Source organism: Quercus suber, unplaced genomic scaffold (assembly GCF_002906115.3).
Source record: "Quercus suber isolate HL8 unplaced genomic scaffold, Cork oak 2.0 scaffold_387, whole genome shotgun sequence".
In the NCBI taxonomy this organism is placed as follows: domain Eukaryota; kingdom Viridiplantae; phylum Streptophyta; class Magnoliopsida; order Fagales; family Fagaceae; genus Quercus; species Quercus suber.
Genome location: NW_027069839.1, coordinates 536,204 through 553,888, shown reverse-complemented (window position 1 = coordinate 553,888; position 17,685 = coordinate 536,204). Strand labels below are relative to the sequence as shown.

Below are 17,685 nucleotides of genomic sequence, written 5' to 3'. Positions count from 1 at the left end.
CTCAAATCATCCTGTCTCCACTGCCGGCCGGCTAACCCATAGCCTCCTATGTGGAATCATTTCTTGTGGAATCGTTTGTAGTTCACAAAGTAGTTTGGGAGCTTCATTTTCTGCCAGTGGTTCATCAAGCTCTACGGTAGTTGAGATCCTTGATTCTGATATAGTTCCTGCTTAGTCAGGCTACCAGCAAGGTTCTTCCAAAGAACATGATAGACTTGAAGATGATTTGAAATTGATAGGTGAAGCCCAAAATTTTGAGGAAGGAACAAGGGTTGAGAATGAGAGGGTACAGAAAGGAGTGGCTAAAGGGAGAAGTTGCTCTAGTACCTTCAAGAATGGTGGAGGGGAAAAGGAACTTGAGCTTACTGGATTTGAGGTTGTGGGCCAGCGATGGAGACAGTACAGGATTTGAGGTGGTGGGCCGGCGGTGGATCCAGTACTGGATTTGAGGTTGGTCAACGGTGGAGATAGAAGGTTTAGGATGGCCAGCCAGCGGTGGAGACAGGAGGGTTTGGGACTGGTGGGAGCTAGGTTTCTTCGTTGATTTTGGAGCTCCTCAGCAGTTTATCTCTAATAGTTAACCCAATGTCTAGGTTTCTTCATTAAGAAAGAGCGAGAGAGATATATGTTATGGTTGTTTTGGTTTTTTAGGTTTTTTGTTTTTATTTTTTATTTTTTTAATAGGTTGTGCAGTAAACTAGGGTTAGTTGGGTTAAGTTTACTTAAGTAATCATATGCAATGCACATGCTATATTTTACACATGTCATTTTATTAGAGCAATTTGTAGCCTTAGACTACAACTAGTTTTGTAGATAAACTTTGTCCATTTAAAATTAATTTGCTATGTTTTTACAAATAATTTTTAAATATGTAATTTTTCACAAATAATTCAGTTGGCATTTCTTACTATCCTTAGCTGATGGCTGACGCATGAAACTGGTTGTGGTCATGGAATAATTTGTTTTTCCTTTTTTCTTTTTCTTTTTTTTGTGGTTGTTTGGCTTCAAAGGGAGTGTTCAGATCCAGTCAATAGTGCCGATACAACTGCGTGATATCCACCCAAAACGTAGAAGAAAGTCTAAAAGTCTATTTGGAAGTCCTCTTTCTCTCAATATAAGAGTGATCAGAATAATCTTTCTAATACTACTGATTTGGGAAGCCCACCAACTTTCAAAAGGCTTATGGTTTTTTGGTGCAATTCAAGCCACATGCTGCGTCGACACCTCTTCTTTTTTTTTTTTTTTTTTTTACTTCATATGACCGTTGTCGAAATCTATTTTTTACCATGCGGTCGCGGTGCAATTTCATTGGTTAAACCATATCACCTCATCATATCATCTCATCTCATCCTCAACTAAAGAATTTTGTTTTTGTTTTTAATTATTATTCGTATTTTTTTTTTTAAGGAACATCCTCAGCTAAAGCTGACTATAATTTCTCACTAGTGTAATTTTTTAGTTTTGTTACTTTTTTTTTTTTTGAGAGATTAGTTAGTTAAGTTAGACCATGGAAAATTTAGTGTACTAACAGGTCTAATATCACTAACAGTATACTAACAAAACGGCCTAACTAACAAGTCTATAATTTTTTAGTTTTGTTACTTGATCATTCATTGTATTCTCATTTCTTCGGCTCCTTTTAAATGCTGTACAATAAATAATAATAAAAAAGGAGGGGATGGGCTCATCTGCACGCTGTGTACAAAAGAATATAAATATTTTCTAGAGTTATCTTTGAAGCAGATTCACAGATTTCATGCGAGCTCTACAAGCCAATGCAATTAGTACTCCTTGGCAAATCTCAACAGTTGTACTTGTAGAAGACGGTATAGACTTGGTTCTTTGCTAATGACAGCGTAGGAAATGATAATCCTATGAAGAAACCGAAAACTACTCGAACAAAAGTAGTTACGGTCAACATTATAGACTTTTTTTTTTCTTTTTTTTTTTTGAGAAGAATAAACATTATAGACTTGGTTCGTGGACTTACGGAGGATCGCATTTTCTTTTGTACATAAGAGAGATGTATGAAGCAGCCCATTGCTTATCGTCTAATAAGGCCTTTTTTGTAATAGCTCTGGGCCGCTCCCCATATTAAATTTGCCCCTTTGTGTTCTAAGGCCGAGTGCGACTCCAACAGCCTCTCCAAAGTCCAAACACATTTTTGGAGAGCAAACCCACAAAATATCAGCTCAAACAGCCTTTCCATAATGCAACTTTTTTTTAAAGTTACTATGGTAGCTCACTTTACCAAGTGAGCACTATAGCAACTTCAAAACGTTTGTATTTCTTAAAATAATCCAGACTTGAATAAATTTGAATAAAAAATTATGCACAATAGATTTAAATTTCTGTCTTTATCTCAACAGCTACAAAGGACAACAAAACACAAAATGCAATCGAATCATAAAACACATTTTTTTCAAATAAAACTAATGAATAAAAACAAATTAAAATAAATATATATATAAATAAAAAAAGTCGATCTAACCCATTTTTTATGGGTCAAGGTTAGAGACCCATGGCTTGAATTTTTATATATTTTCTAAATACAATAAATAATTACTCTCTCTATATTAAACCAAGACACTAATTGATTTTTAGGCTATGTTTGTTTCATTTGAGAATGAAATTTGGAAAACATTTCACACCGTCATGTGTGTTTGGGAGCACATGTAAAACTCGGTCAAACGAAAAAAAATCAATCCATTCGACCATAAAATTCAAGCCCTTCAAGTGTAAAATCGTTTACACATTCCATTTACCTTCAAATCGAGTTTTACGAACTAAAAAACAGAGAGAGAGAGAGAGAGAGAGAGAGAGAGAGAGAGAGGAGAGAGAGGAGAGAGAGAGAGAGAGAGAGAGGAAAGTCACTTAGAGATCCACCTAAACCAATTCCAGTCAAACCACATCGCCTCATTCCCCTCCACGCGCTGGTAAGTACTTTATTTCCTTTTCTTCCTTGGCTTTTCTTCTCTAATCGCGCCGCCTCAACTCCTCCGTCTTGCTCAAACCCATCTCCAATTAGCATGCCCAAATCAAGTAATACTACATGTACCAGATGCACCTAGCTAAACCACCCCGATTTCACCATCCTAGCCCACGATCTGTCCTCTATCAACACCGTGACCTCAAACGTCTTGCTCAAACCCATCCCTCAAACCCACCAATAAACCCCAATGTTAGATATTGATATATATATATATATATATTTATCCTTATTTATAGATTCATTTGTATATAAAAAATATGTGCGTAGTGTTATCTGCAATAGTGTTTGTGAAGGTGTGTTCTTGAATTGGGCTTGTTACAGGCTGAGTTAGAATCTTAGATCTCTTGTTCGAAACTAGAAATTTGACTAGTTTAGCAACTAGAACCAACACGGCTTGATCATCCTTCTTATGTTTCTTTTTTCTTTTATCTTTTTGGTGTATAAACAAATTATATTAGGGACACTATAAATTTTCAAAATATTTTTACAATAACTTAAGTGTCAATCTCTCATAGGTCAAACAAAAATTAAATGAAAATAATAAAATATTATACAAGGGTTGTAAAAATATAGTAACATTTTATTGTGTTTATCAAAAAAAAAAAAGAGGTCTTTGAGTTCAATAATTTGGTATTGCGTCCCCGAATCTTCTTGAACTTACATTTTCTAGAGTTGACAAACATAAAGATGCCATGTGGAAAACTTTATAGAGGTTGGGTTGGGTCAATCAGCTTTGTCTTTCTTTAGGAAATTGCCATACATTTCAGTTGTTGAAAACTATGACTGAGAAAGACGATAAATCTTTTGGTATGTTTTTGTTTCGGACCTAGCAGCACCAACTAAAAGCTTGTTTTTTGGATTTGGGACTTAACAGCAACAGGTGAAGCTAAGTCAAGTCAACAAGTCACGTCTACTTTAGGCAGCAACTAACTCCGTGTAATTGCCTGGGTTGTTTCTTTTTGCTCCATTTAACACTTAAAATGTTTTATATTGGGGGGCCAAACGCAAGAAAATTTTTCTGGAAAATTTTTTTTACACGCACGACCAAACATTGAAAATACTTTCCTGGTATATTTTCTAGAACCCAAATCAAACAATCGAAAATATTTTTCTTTTCATAAAATATTTTCAACTGAAAATATTTTATACTCGAAAAATATTTTATATGTTACCAAACACAGCCTTAGTATAGGCTGAGTTTGAATCTTAGATGTCTTGTTCGAAACTAGAAATTTGACTAGTTTAGCAACCTAGAACCCAACACGGCTTGATCATCCTTCTTGTGTTTCTTTTTTCTTTTTCTCATATCTTTTTGGTGTATAAGCAAATTATATTAGGGACACTATAAATTTTCAAAATATTTTTACAATAACTTTAGTATCAATCTCTCATAGGTCAAACAAAAATTAAATAAAAATAATAAAATATTATACAAGGGTTGTAAAAATATAGTAACAATTTATTGTGTTTATCCAAAAAGAAAAAAAGAAAAAGAAGTCTTTGGAGTTCAATAATTTGGTATTGCGTCCCCGGATCTTCATGAATTTACATTTTCTAGAGCTGAAAAACTTAAAGATGCCATGTGGAAAACTTTATAGAGGTTGGGTTGGGTCAATCAGCTTTGTCTTTCTTTAGGAAATTGCCATACATTTCAGTTGTTGAAGACTGTGGTTGAGAAAGATGATAAATCTTTTGGTATGTTTTTTTTCGGACCCAACAGTACCAACTAAAAGCTTTTTTTTTTTGGATTTGGGACTTAACAGCAACAGGTGAAGCTAAGTCAAGTCAACAAGTCACGTCTACTTTAGGCAGCAACTAACTCCGTGTAATTGCCTGGGTTGTTTCTTTTTGCTCCACTTAACACTTAAATGTTTTATATTGGGGCCAAACGCAGGAAAATTTTTCTAGAAAATTTTTTTTACATGCATGACCAAACATTGAAAATACTTTCCCGGTATATTTTCTAGAACCCAAAACAAACATCTGAAAATATTTTTCTTTTCAGAAAATATTTTTCTTTTCAGAAAATATTTTATACTCGAAAAATATTTTATATGTTACCAAACACAGCCTTACTATAGGCTGAGTTTGAATCTTAGATCTCTTGTTCGAAACTAGAAATTTGACTAGTTTAGCAACCTAGAACCCAACACGGCTGATCATCCTTCTTGTGTTTCTTTTTCTTTTTGGTGGATAAACAAATTATATTAGGGACACTATAAATTTTCAAAATATTTTTACAATAACTTAAGTGTCAATCTCTAATAGGTGAAACAAAAATAATAAAAATAATAAAATATTGTACAAGGGTTGTAAAAATATAGTAACATTTTATTGTGTTTATCCAAAAAAAGAAGTCTTTGGAGTTCAAAAATTTGTATCACGTCCCCGGATCTTCTTGAATTTACATTTTCTAGAGTTGAAAACTTAAAGATGCCACGTGGAAAACGTTATAGAGGTTGGGTTGAGTCAATCAGCTTTGTCTTTCTTTAGGAAATTTCCATACATTTCAGTTGTTGAAGACTGTGCTGAGAAAGATGATAAATTTTTTTGTTTGTTTTTGTTTCGGACCCAGCAGCACCAACTAAAAGCTTGTTTTTTTGGATTTGGGACTTAACAGCAACAGGTGAAGCTCAGTCAAATCAACAAGTCACGTCTGCTTTAGGCCGCAACTAACTCCGTGTAATTGCCTGGGTTGTTCTTTTTGTTCCATTTAACACTAAAAATGTTTTATATTGGGGTCCAAACGCAGGAAAATTTTTCTGGAAATTTTTTTTTACATGCAAGACCAAACATTGAAAATACTTTCCCGGTATATTTTCAAGAAACCAAAACAAACATCTGAAAATATTTTATACTCGAAAAATATTATATGTTACAAGCACAGCCATATTATAGGCCGAGTTTGATGTTAGATCACTTGTTCGAAACTAGAAATTTGACTAGTTTAGCATCCTAGAACCCAACACGGCTTGGTCATCCTTCTTGTGTTTCTTTTTCTTTTTCTTTTATCTTTTTCGTGTATAAACAAATTATATTAGGAACACTATAAATTTTAAAATATTTTTACAATAATTTAAGTGTCAATCTCTCATAGGTCAAACAAAATAAATAAAATAATAAAATATTATACAAGGTTGTGAAAATATAGTCACATTTTATTCTGTTTATCCAAAAAAAAAAAAAAAAAGAAGTCTTTGGAGTTCAATAATTTGGTATTGCGTCCCCGGATCTTCTTGAATTTACATTTTCTAGTGCTGAAAAACTTAAAAAGCCATGTGGAAAACTTTATAGAGGTTGGGTTGGGTCAATCAGCATTGTCTTCCTTTAGGAAATTGCCATACATTTCAGTTGTTGAAGAGTGTGGCTGAGAAAGATGATAAATCTTTTGGTATCTTTTTGTTTCGGACCCAGCAACACCAACTAAAAGCTTGTTTTTTGGATTTGGGACTTAACAGTAACAGGTGAAGCTAAGTCAAATCAACAAGTCACGTCTACTTTAGGCAGCAACTATCTCCGTGTAATTGCCTAGGTTGTTTTTTTTTGTTCCATTTAACACTTAAAATGTTTTATATTGGGGGCAAATGCAAGAAATTTTTTTGGAAATTTTTTTTTACTTGCATGACCAAACATTGAAATACTTTCCTGTTATATTTTCTAGAACCCAAACAAACATCTGAAATTAATTTTCTTTTCATAAATTTTTTCAACTGAAAATATTTATACTCGAAAATATTTTATATGTTACCAACACAGCTTTGTATAGGCTGATTTTGATCTTAGATCTCTTGTTCGAAACTAGAAATTTGACTAGTTTAGCAACCTAGAACCCAGCACGGCTTGATCATCTTCTTGTTTTTCTTTCTCTTTTTCTTTTATGTTTTTGGTGTATAAACAAATTATATTAGGGACACAATAAATTTTCAAAATATTTTCACAATAACTTAAGTGTCAATCTCTCATAGGTCAAAAAAAAATTAAATAAAAAAATAAATATTATTCAAGGGTTGTAAAAATATAGTAACATTTTATTTTATTTATACAAAAAAAAAAAAAAAAAAAAAAAAAAAAAGAAGTCTTTGGAGTTTAATAATTTGGTACTGCGTCCCCGGATCTTCTTGAATTTACATTCTAGAGTTGAAACCCTCAAACATTTTGATGGATGAATTTTGGACTGCTAAAATCTCTGATTTTGGTTTGGCGAAGTTGTTAATGCCGGATCAAACAAGGACCTTCACGGTGGTTAGAGGGACTAGGGGGTATATGGCACCTGAGTGGCAAAAGAACACCCCAATATCAGTGAAGGCAGATATTTACAGTTATGGAATAGTGCTTTTGGAGATTATATGTTGCAGAAAAAACATGGACGTTAACGTATCAAAGCCCGAAGAGATTGTTCTTTCAACTTGGGTATATAATTGCTTTGTTGCTAGAGAATTGGATAAGATTGTGGGTAATGAAGAAGTAGATAAGAGAACCTTGGAGAATATGGTTAAGGTGGCATTGTGGTGCATTCAAGATGAACCAATTCTTCGTCCTTCCATGAAAAGTGTTGTATTGATGTTAGAAGGGATTACTGATGTAGCTGTTCCTCCATGTCCAACTAGTGCCTCCACATAAACTATCTCCTCTCTAAGGGAAGTTTCATTTTTGTTTTATGTAGTTTTTGTATTATTTTATGTATTTTTTTGCTTTTCTATTCATATGAGGGACTCATATGATCGCAAGTGCAGCTGTTACTTTTCTTAATAGTCAATAGTAAACTGTTTTCTGAGGTGGAGACAGTAAAGCATTACTGGAAGCAACAGTTCGTGGTTAGGTGTGCTATATTTTGCTTTGATATGAAAGAAAATGCTAAAATTTCTACTAATGTTATTTTAAAAATGATAAATCACAAATTACATCCCTGAAGTGGGGTTGACTAGATTTTACACTTTAAAATTTCAAAAATTTGATTTTATACTCTGAAATTTAGTACCGTTAGCAATTCACCCTCACGGTTAGTTTATATTGTTAAGTGACACATCATCATACTGATGTGTTTTATTTTTGACAAATCAACCCCAAAACTATATCGTTTCATTGATGACCAAGTAAAGAGCTGGCACAATCAAAACTACGTAGTTTTAGGCCTAAACTTTGTGTGTGTGTGTTTTTTTTTTTTTTTTGGTGAGAAGGTTTTAGGTCTAAACTTTTTTTTTCTTTGAGAGAAAATTTCAAGCCTAAACTTAAAACACATTACTCTAGCTTAAACGACAGCGTTTAAATCAAAAAACAGAAACCATAACCCCACGATTTGTCTACAGAGCAACGGTTGTGTGAACCCAGGCAAATCCCATGGTGTACAATGCAGCAATAGTTACTCTAATACTAATACGAATTGGCAACCTACCAACTTCTCTAACATTCTAGTTGACTTCTTTAAGAAGTCTCTTATTGTCTCTTCCATTGGTGCCTTTCACTGCGCCTAACAGGTATCATCATATACTAGCCATAAACTAGTACTATAATCATCTTCAATTCCCATGTTATTATATTGACTTTCAACCTAACTTTTGTTTCATTAATATATGACTTTTTAACTGATTCTTTCTTTACTCTTGCTGTGTTCACAATAATTTCCTAAGTTTAAAATTGATTTGATTAATTTGTAATTTTCTTTTGGTAACCATAAAATTGGAATTAGGTTCTTTTGGGCATGGTTGAAAGAGGAAGTGGAACAATTCTCTTCACAAGCTATTCAACTTTTCTCAATGGCATTCCTGGTTTCTCTGTCTAGGACTAAGCTAGTTAGACAAATTGTGGGTTTATGGTTTCTATTTTTTTATTTTATAGTTTGGCCTAAACGCTATCGTTTAAGCTAGGGTAATATGTTTTATGTTTAGGCCTAAAACTATGTACTTTTGATTGTGCCAGCTTGGTCATCACTGAAATGTCATAGTTTTGGGGCTGATTTGGCAAAAATAAAACACATCAACATGATGATGTGTCACTTAACAGTAGAAACTAACCGTGAGGTTAATTGCTAATGGAACCAAATTTCAGGGTATAAAATCAACTTTCTAAAATTTTGAGGTGTAAAATCCAGTTAACCCCAAAGTTTAAGGGTGTAATTTTCAATTTACCCTAAAAAATTTTTACAAACTAATATGGTAATTAATGTAATTGATGTCACATCAACAACAAAATAAATAAATATTCAATTACTATTTTGTAATAAGTGACACATTAATTTGTAAAACTTATATAGCAAAATTTGGTAATATCCCTAACATCGTTCCTTAGAAAAAAAAAATACGGTCATTAAGTTTTAAATATATATATATATATATATACACATACATATATACACACAAGGAAGAGAGAATGAGATTCTAACACAAATGAATATCACAAAGAGGAAATATAGATTTTGATCATGGTAGAATGAAAAAGACAATGATTTAAATTTTTTTTTCCTTTCTTGATGATTATGGTGAAACATTATTTTATGCAATTTATTATTATAGGCAAAAAATAAAGGGAATCAATACGGTGAATTTTGAGGTTTTTTTTTTTTTTTGAAGTGCATTTTGAAAATGCATCATATCTAATAAGGTCACAAAAATTCTTTATATATATATATATATATATATTTTAATAAATTCAAATTTTAATGAAAAAATCATATATACTTGTATCTAAATTTTAGAAAAAAGAAAAAAAAAAATATATATATATATATATATTTATATGTAGGGGCTAGGTTTGAGCACTATGGGTAATAGATAAGTGAACTTAAGCCCAACAAGCTCAATACAATAAATTTGTAGAGAGTAGGTGGAAGAATTAGGCTTTGATGAGTGTAACAATGACTGATTATGGTTTAAAGGAAGAATAAGTACAACGAATATGGATTTAGGCAAATAATCCAATCCTAGGCACTAGTCCGAGGAGCTTCCACTTATTATTTCTTGATTGACAGTGACAGTGACAATGTTTTTCTGGTAAAAATTCCCATCCATTTCTCCGAGCTCATTCTTTCTTATATACTACTTTCCTCTTTCATCTCCACCATACACGTGCATGTCAGATCTCCTGTTGTTGGTCTTTGTCACATCAACCTTTCTCCCAAAACTCTTAGGTAGTAGCTATGAGTCTGAAAAGCCACTGCTTAGGTATCACTTCCATATTTAATGCGGTCAGAGTGTTAGTTGTGTAACATTTAATGTGGAGGCTATGACTTTTTCTAGAATTGCTCTACCGCCATACTCTAGTGTGCTTGCTTGCTGTGCTTATAATTTTTCCTGGAGTACTTTGGAAGGTTATTTTTGTCAGTAAGTCTCTTTATATCAGCCTCGGTCTTGGCTAGCCGAGGACAGAATTTTCCTCTACGAGGTTTCCTAGGCTACCGTGATTTCCATTGCCTTCTTCATATGCGACTATGGGTCTCGTCATGCGCTTCAGACCCAGTACAGAAAGTGGATGCATATCATTGGGTTTTATGACCCCACAATATATATTGATATGTTCAAAATAAAATGAAAACATATATTTTTAATATTTATGTTTAAGATATTTTGATTTAAATTTTATATTTGAAAGATATTCTTAATTTTATATATTTGCAATTTTCATATTTTTCAAAAATAATATATGAAAATTAATAGTAAGATAAAAAATTTAAAAAAAAAACATTTAAACAAATACATTAATATGAACTTACCTGAATTATTCACATTGAATACTCCAATTCTCCATTGTCATGTTCTCAAAATAACTTCCCTGAGAAGACCAAATTTTTTCATATTGTGTGCCTTAGAATTAAAGAAAACTCTTATTGTTTTCTTTGCTCTCATACAAATCATGCTACACAATTTTTCTATACTTTCAGTCTATCACAAATTACATTGCACTCTTTTCTTTTCTCGTCAAAATAAGTCTCACAAATTCTCCTTAATTTGTATTTTTTACAAAAATCCTAGAAAATTATTCAAATAATCCCTTCTGGTGATTTGGTTTGAGCACTACAAAAAAGGGGGCTATAGCTGCGTTCAAAAAACGTGGCTATAGACCCCAAAAACGCAGCTATAGGATATAAACGCGTTTTTGTAACTGTGGCTATAGACTGCGGGCCTATAGCTATGTTTTTGAAAATGCGGCTATAGGCTGAGACCTATAGCTACGTTTTTAGGTGAATTTTAGTCTAAAATAGAAAACTACTTTCTAACAAAAATTAACTTATTAAACTCTATAGACCTTTTGTGAATGCTCTAAGGAAGTACTTTTGGATTAAAAATCTATCAAGTCATTTACAATATTGCCCTTATATAAGGTTTCTATTAAAAATCTATCAAGCACTTTTTTTTTTCCTAATTTCTATTTTTACTAATTTGACAATTAATACTTATTGTTTATTTATTTAATAACGAATTGACTGTCTTTTATACCAAAGATAATAATTCAACTTTCTTCTTCATCAAAATTTAGGAGATAATAGAGTGTAAAACATTTTTCTTGGTTGAAGGAGTTTTTATACACCAGTGTAGTTCTCCTTAGAAAATGATCATATCCATTTCAATCAAAATGAAAAGAGTCCATTTCTATAAATATTCAGATTAAACATTACAAATCTAAGATTTAAAGAATTTCACATTATTTAAAATTTCGAATGACGTAAAGTACACAATTAGATGCAAGAAATAAAATCTAAACTTTAAACCTAAGGAAATCCTATTCCATTTTCTAATTCCCTCCCCCCCACCCCCACCTTTTTTTTTAAGGAAGAAAAGAATTTCACATTATTTAAAATTTCGAATGACGTAAAGTACACAATTAGATGCAAGAAATAAAATCTAAACTTTAAACCTAAGGAAATCCTATTCCATTTTCTAATTCCCTCCCCCCCACCCCCACCTTTTTTTTTAAGGAAGACAAAGTCTCTCTCAACTGAGATAATGTCATACTACGAAAAAAGAAAGGAGTAATCTATTAACAAAATTACAAAACTCAGCATTTTGCATACAAAAAAGGCCTACGCACATAAATACGCATATTGTGAAGTGGGGCCTGGGTGTTATATCACAATGAGAAATGGACAAAGGAATAAGAACAGTCATGATGAGAACTAAGATTAGACTTTGTGTGAAAATTGTCAAATAATCAAAGTTACCATGCATGGTCCACTAAGAAAAACTTCCGAAAATGTTCATTCAAATTCAAAGCTGTAATTGACTCTCAAAAAAAAAAAAAATTCAAAGCTGTAATTACTTCGATACTACGAAAAATATTGGATTGGAAAATTCCACTTCCGCACGAAAGGTCATATGCATAATGCATGTACTCTATGTTTCCACCGAAGCTAGCTCAGGAAAAAATCTCATTAAACTTTTTAGGGAATGCCTTCCCTAGATCAGTCTGTTTGATTAAACTATATATTAAAGAGAAAAGCATAGCTAAACCATTTTTCCCAGGAATAAATCTAGGAAAAAGCACCCATGATCATGAGATTAGTGTTACCAAGAAAATGCTAAAGGTAATTATAAATTATAAATAAAAATTAAACTTATACATTGATGTGGTCGTGAATGTGCTTATTAGTACCACCTTTTAAAGATATAATGTTAAAATTTTTATTCATAAACTTAAAGAGATGGTACATTTTTGCCAAAATAGCAACAAAACAAGAGGGTAAATTCTCTAACCAAGCATTAACATTATATATAGCATGTGAGGCCAATTACCTAGAAAATCAATTCAATAAAGAAACTAATCTTCTAACCAGGAAAAATGGACAGTCTCATATCATTGATGTTATAATTGCACACGTCTCATCACAACCCAACGTTATTGATAAACCTGCGGCAATTCACACTTGCAAATGGGAGGGATTATGAAAATCCCCCTTGTGACAAATGATGCACCAATTTGAGAGAGAGAGAGAGAGAGAGAGTTTTGAATTAGACAGAAGTTACAAATTGGTGTCGTTCCAACACAATAAATAAATATATTGGCAAATATTTTGTTGCTTAACTTACACTTTCTGAAATTTTTAATAGAGACTTACACGGTTCAAATTTCTCTCTCTCTCTAATTTTAAGTATTGAATTGCAAAAATAATAATCTTAATTAGTGCTATTTTGTGATTAGTGACGCTTTATGAATTTATTATATCTATAGTATTTTCCATCATATAATTATTGTTGTAGCCACTTGTCATAAAATTGAATGAATATGGCACTTGGTGTGCGTTTCAAATTCGATTTTAAGCTAGGTTTTTTTGCTTAATTTACCAACTATTTTTTGTGTCTCACTGGACCGTTCGCCTGTCCTACAAAAAAAAGACTTCTATATTTTGGTTCGACAGCTTATTTCTCAACCAGCCAATGCACATTATTTGCTAGCCCACTCTAATTTTTTCTCAAAAAGTTGGGTAAAATGTATACTCCATAGTTTTTGCTCAAAATGCTAGGCACGGTCAACAGCTATTGCGGGTCCTACTTAATTTTTTTCTGCGGCATTTTCAGCCAAAAAAAAAAAAAAGCTATAAATTTTTTTTTCCTTCTCTTCTCTTATAGTTTTTTTTTTAACAATACTTTCAACAAAGAATTAGATAAGTCTGTTTGGGTGTTCAGTAGTTTTCAGTAGCTTACATAGTATTGTACAAAAGTATGATTTTTTGCAGCTTTAACGCTAAATATATATGTGACAAAAGGTAAAAATAACTTTCATTTAATCAAAATGTTAGTTAAAATAATAAATAACCTTAGACAGAGAAAAAAAAAAAAAAACTAAAAGTTAAATTAGAGGGACCGCGTGCTTTGATTTGCCACATTCAAGATAATCTCATCTTATATAGATAGGAAAACAATGGATAGCTTTCATCAAGTATCGCATTACGGCTACCATGATACGAGCATTTGTAGGCCCCTTTTAGAGGCCATATTTTCCATATGATTCACTCAAGAGTCAAGACTAGAGGACAAGCATAAATTTTATAGTTGTTATATTAAAAACAAAATTGAAGAAGATACATGTAAAAGTGAAAGAATTTATTGCGGGCAGTGATGGCTGCGGAAGCTGCGGACAGCGTTTCAATTTTCAAACATCGATATTTCATGGTTTTTTCTTTTGTCTTTTTCTCGTCAAAGCTAGTTGCCCAGTTTTTACCGGATTCAGAAACTTTTCTGCACACGCAAAACCTTTGGCTTGACCAAATAATAAAAGTGCGTTTGCTGCATGTATTTGAAAAAATGTGTTTTATTATTTAAAAATATGTGTAAAAATATATGAGTAAAAAACTTTTAAAAATATATAATATTATTTAAAAATTAAAAATATGTATTTGAATGGGTATACCAAATATTTCTAAAAATTCTGAAAATACTTTTCCGTCGCCAAAAGGCAAAGGAGCAATACTGACATCGTTTGACAACCATTATTTCTTCTGGTTCTCCTTTGAACTCATCCCCAACAATATGTCACATAAATAGTTATGAAATATTTTGTTCAGCAAAAAAAAAAAGTTATGAAATATTTTGTAAGTTTTTGTGTTTATAAACTTCCTCAAAGCAAAGGCAAAAATTAAAAGCTATTGAAATCTGATGTACAATCATATCTGAATTAGGCGACACGTTACAGGTCCCGTTACTCATGCGTGTGTGCGTGGCGTGTAAAACTTGTAGAACCACTTTTTTCCCCACTAGTACGTACACGTGTGCATCAGGTATTGCATTACGATACTGCTAGTGCTCGAACCACCAATACAAGTAGTCCTTTTACTCATTGCCGCTTCTAAAGTGCTATTTAAGAAAAACTTCAAATTTCTTCTGAAGAAGAAAAAAGATGAAATAAAATTTCACCACGTAGAAACTAAAAACAAGGGCGTTATATAATTATTACATAGTAAGTTTTTAAATTTCTCTACGTAACTTGTAAGTGTAGAAGTAAAACTACATAAACAACAGCTGATGTCTGCAAATAATAAATTCCATAACGATGCTCTCAGTCAGACATCGTGAAATAATATACGAGAAAATTTATGACCACAACTTTACCACAGCTCTAATATGATTAACTGCTCTAATGTGATTAACGGTAAGGAGTAAAGAAAAAAAATGACAAATTCATATAAAAGTATTAAACAACCAGCCTCATAGTCATGTCATCTCAGAGTTGCGAAGAAGTTGTGGTTCTAGTATAGAACCTCCACTAATAATACAAGCGATAACATCCCATACAAACAAGACCTTCAACTACCTTCCTCACCACTCTCACATGCACAAGCAGCACACCTGCTCTCTACACATACAAGCATTGCATACACAACACACGTACGTCATGACTAGAGTATGAACTATGAACTTAAGTACTATAGTGACATGCACGACACATGCAATGATGCAAACGCATGAGATCATTGGCTCATACTTACCTACATAAGCCCCTTCTCGCTTCTTCGATATTTATCGAGTAATACGAGACATAATATAAATTTTACTATATAATATATACAAAGACATTATAAATATATATATATATATATATCCCCAAGTCTTCAAGCTCTATACAATATATATGCTATCATAATCATGCATGCAAACAAATTTACACACTCAAATACATGCATAAAGAAACACAAGAACCAACAAAACAAGGTCACCCATGCCATGCATCCCAAACAATCAAAAGGATTTTTCCATCAACAACAAGAGCAACAAAGCATTAAAAGGATTTCCATCACGTGGATTTCCGTTCCAAAATTACACGATACAATTTGCAATAAATACACAGAAGCTAAAGAGATAGACAGAGAAATACACGTCGGACTACAACATTCCAACATTCCCGGGAACAGAACATTCTAGAAAGAGAGGGAGAGTCAAAGAAGAAAGAAGAAGAGGTGTCAAGAAACCTTAATGCTTTCGAAATTTGATATTGCGTTTATGTTTTCATGCGAAACTCACCATCATCATCGTCATCATTCATTCATCACCACCTCGAATTGACTCGAACATACTGTAAATTTCGAGAGCCTTTAAAAAACTTCTTTTTTGTTTTCCTTATCTGACGTGGCTTGTAACGAATGAGAGAATGCCACGTCAGACTGTTTCACATCTGTATCCACCGAGCGAGCTGCGTAGGGTTGACAATATCAGGGATGTGGGTCCCTTCGGTCTTCAATATGTTCGCCACCTCACCATAACTCTGGTGCTCCTTCTTCTTCACACTCGGCTCGGCTTCCCTCTTCGACTCAGCCGATGATAAACTCCCCACTGGAACCGAATCGGCTCGAGCCGGGTCGAATTTCTGACCCAACAGCGTACCCCTCGTCAAGAACTCATAAGCCATGTACCCAGCTAGAAGCCGATTCGAAGATTTCAGCTCGCTCGGCTTAGAAGCTTGAACCGGAGCTGGAGTTGGAGCTGGAGCGGGAGCCGGAGCCGAAGCCGTTGAAGGCGACGGTTTTAAAGAATATAAAGCTTCTCTTTCTTTACGTTTTCTTGAGGCCCCAGGTGTCAAAATCCGACGAGAATGATAGCTCATCGTAGCCTTTCAACCATGCCACGTCACCACACAACTGTTTCCTAATTGGAGCGGGGGTAAAAGCGTCAATACATGGGTTTTGATATTTGTTTTTGTTTTTTGGAAAGTGTCTAATCAGTTTTATCGAGAAGGGAGAAAAAGTAGGAAAAAAAACAGGGAAAAGACTAAAAAGACTCGCTGGATGGGTTCGGTTTTGAGTGAAATAAAAAATGAAAAACCGTGGGGTTAAAATGGGCAAAATGACAAAACATGAAAAACATTTTAATAAATAATAAAAACACAGAAAAGAGAAAGTGGGCTGGGTTGGGAAGTTTAAATCGGATGAGACTGAAAAAGAAGGGAAGAGAGGCGGTGGGATCTACGGTGACGCCAACGCAGGCGGCGGCTAGAGGTGGAGAGAGTGTGCGTTAAGGGGTCTGATTGAAGAGGGAAGAGGAGAAATGGATTGAAAAAGAGAGAGAGAGAGAGAAGAGAGAGGAGAGGGAGAGGATTGGAGGAATTTATAGAGGTGGGGCAAGAGACTGAAGGAACGGCGTGGTTCATACAATATTTAAGTGCTCGGTTGTTTTGCACATCCCCCTTTTGTTCCCAATATTATCTGAAATGCCATCAGCTTATGACAAAAGTATCCTCTTTTTTTTTTGAGGACTATTTTCCTATTTAATAATTCAAGAGGCGAATTTGAATCTCGAACTTTATTATAAAAACAATCCAACTAATTGAAATATAAAATTTTTAGTTGACTACGAGCTTCTTTTAATTTTATTTACAAATAGTGGAATACAAGAAAATCTCAAATTATTTTCACAAGCTAAGTTATTTATTCACTATAAATCAAAATAAAATAAAAGAGTAAAATATAATTAACACCGCTGAGATTTGGGCTAATAGCAATTAAATCAAATGCTTTTTTACAAAATTGAACAATTTAGTCCCTTAATCTAACTTGTACCCTAAATAGTTACTTATTTTTTTCCTCTCTCTAGTCGTGATTAGGGACCAAGTTAATCAGATTTGAAAAATTTTGAACCTAGCTCGCATTAGCTCAAATGAACTGTATTTTTCCCTAAAATAAAATTATATTCAGGTCCATCATAACTCAAATCAATAGTGTTATGAAAATGTTATGGGATTTTGAATGTATAGACTCTTTTCTTTTTCTTTTTTTA

At 33.1% G+C, this 17,685-nt stretch overlaps 1 protein-coding gene across 1 annotated transcript; it reads right to left on the bottom strand.

The window, feature by feature from the left end:
• Positions 1–15,689: 15,689 nt before the first annotated feature.
• Positions 15,690–17,050, bottom strand: LOC112015176 (uncharacterized). The gene has a single exon (XM_024047543.2). It carries the CDS (start codon positions 16,514–16,516, stop codon positions 16,082–16,084), a length of 435 nt encoding a protein of 144 aa, XP_023903311.2. The 5' UTR covers positions 16,517–17,050; the 3' UTR covers positions 15,690–16,081.
• Positions 17,051–17,685: the final 635 nt, after the last annotated feature.

Coding starts and splice junctions, on each gene's coding strand:
- LOC112015176 (XM_024047543.2), bottom strand. CDS start 16,516: ATGAGCTATCATTCTCGTCGGATTTTGACACCTGGGGCCTCAAGAAAA.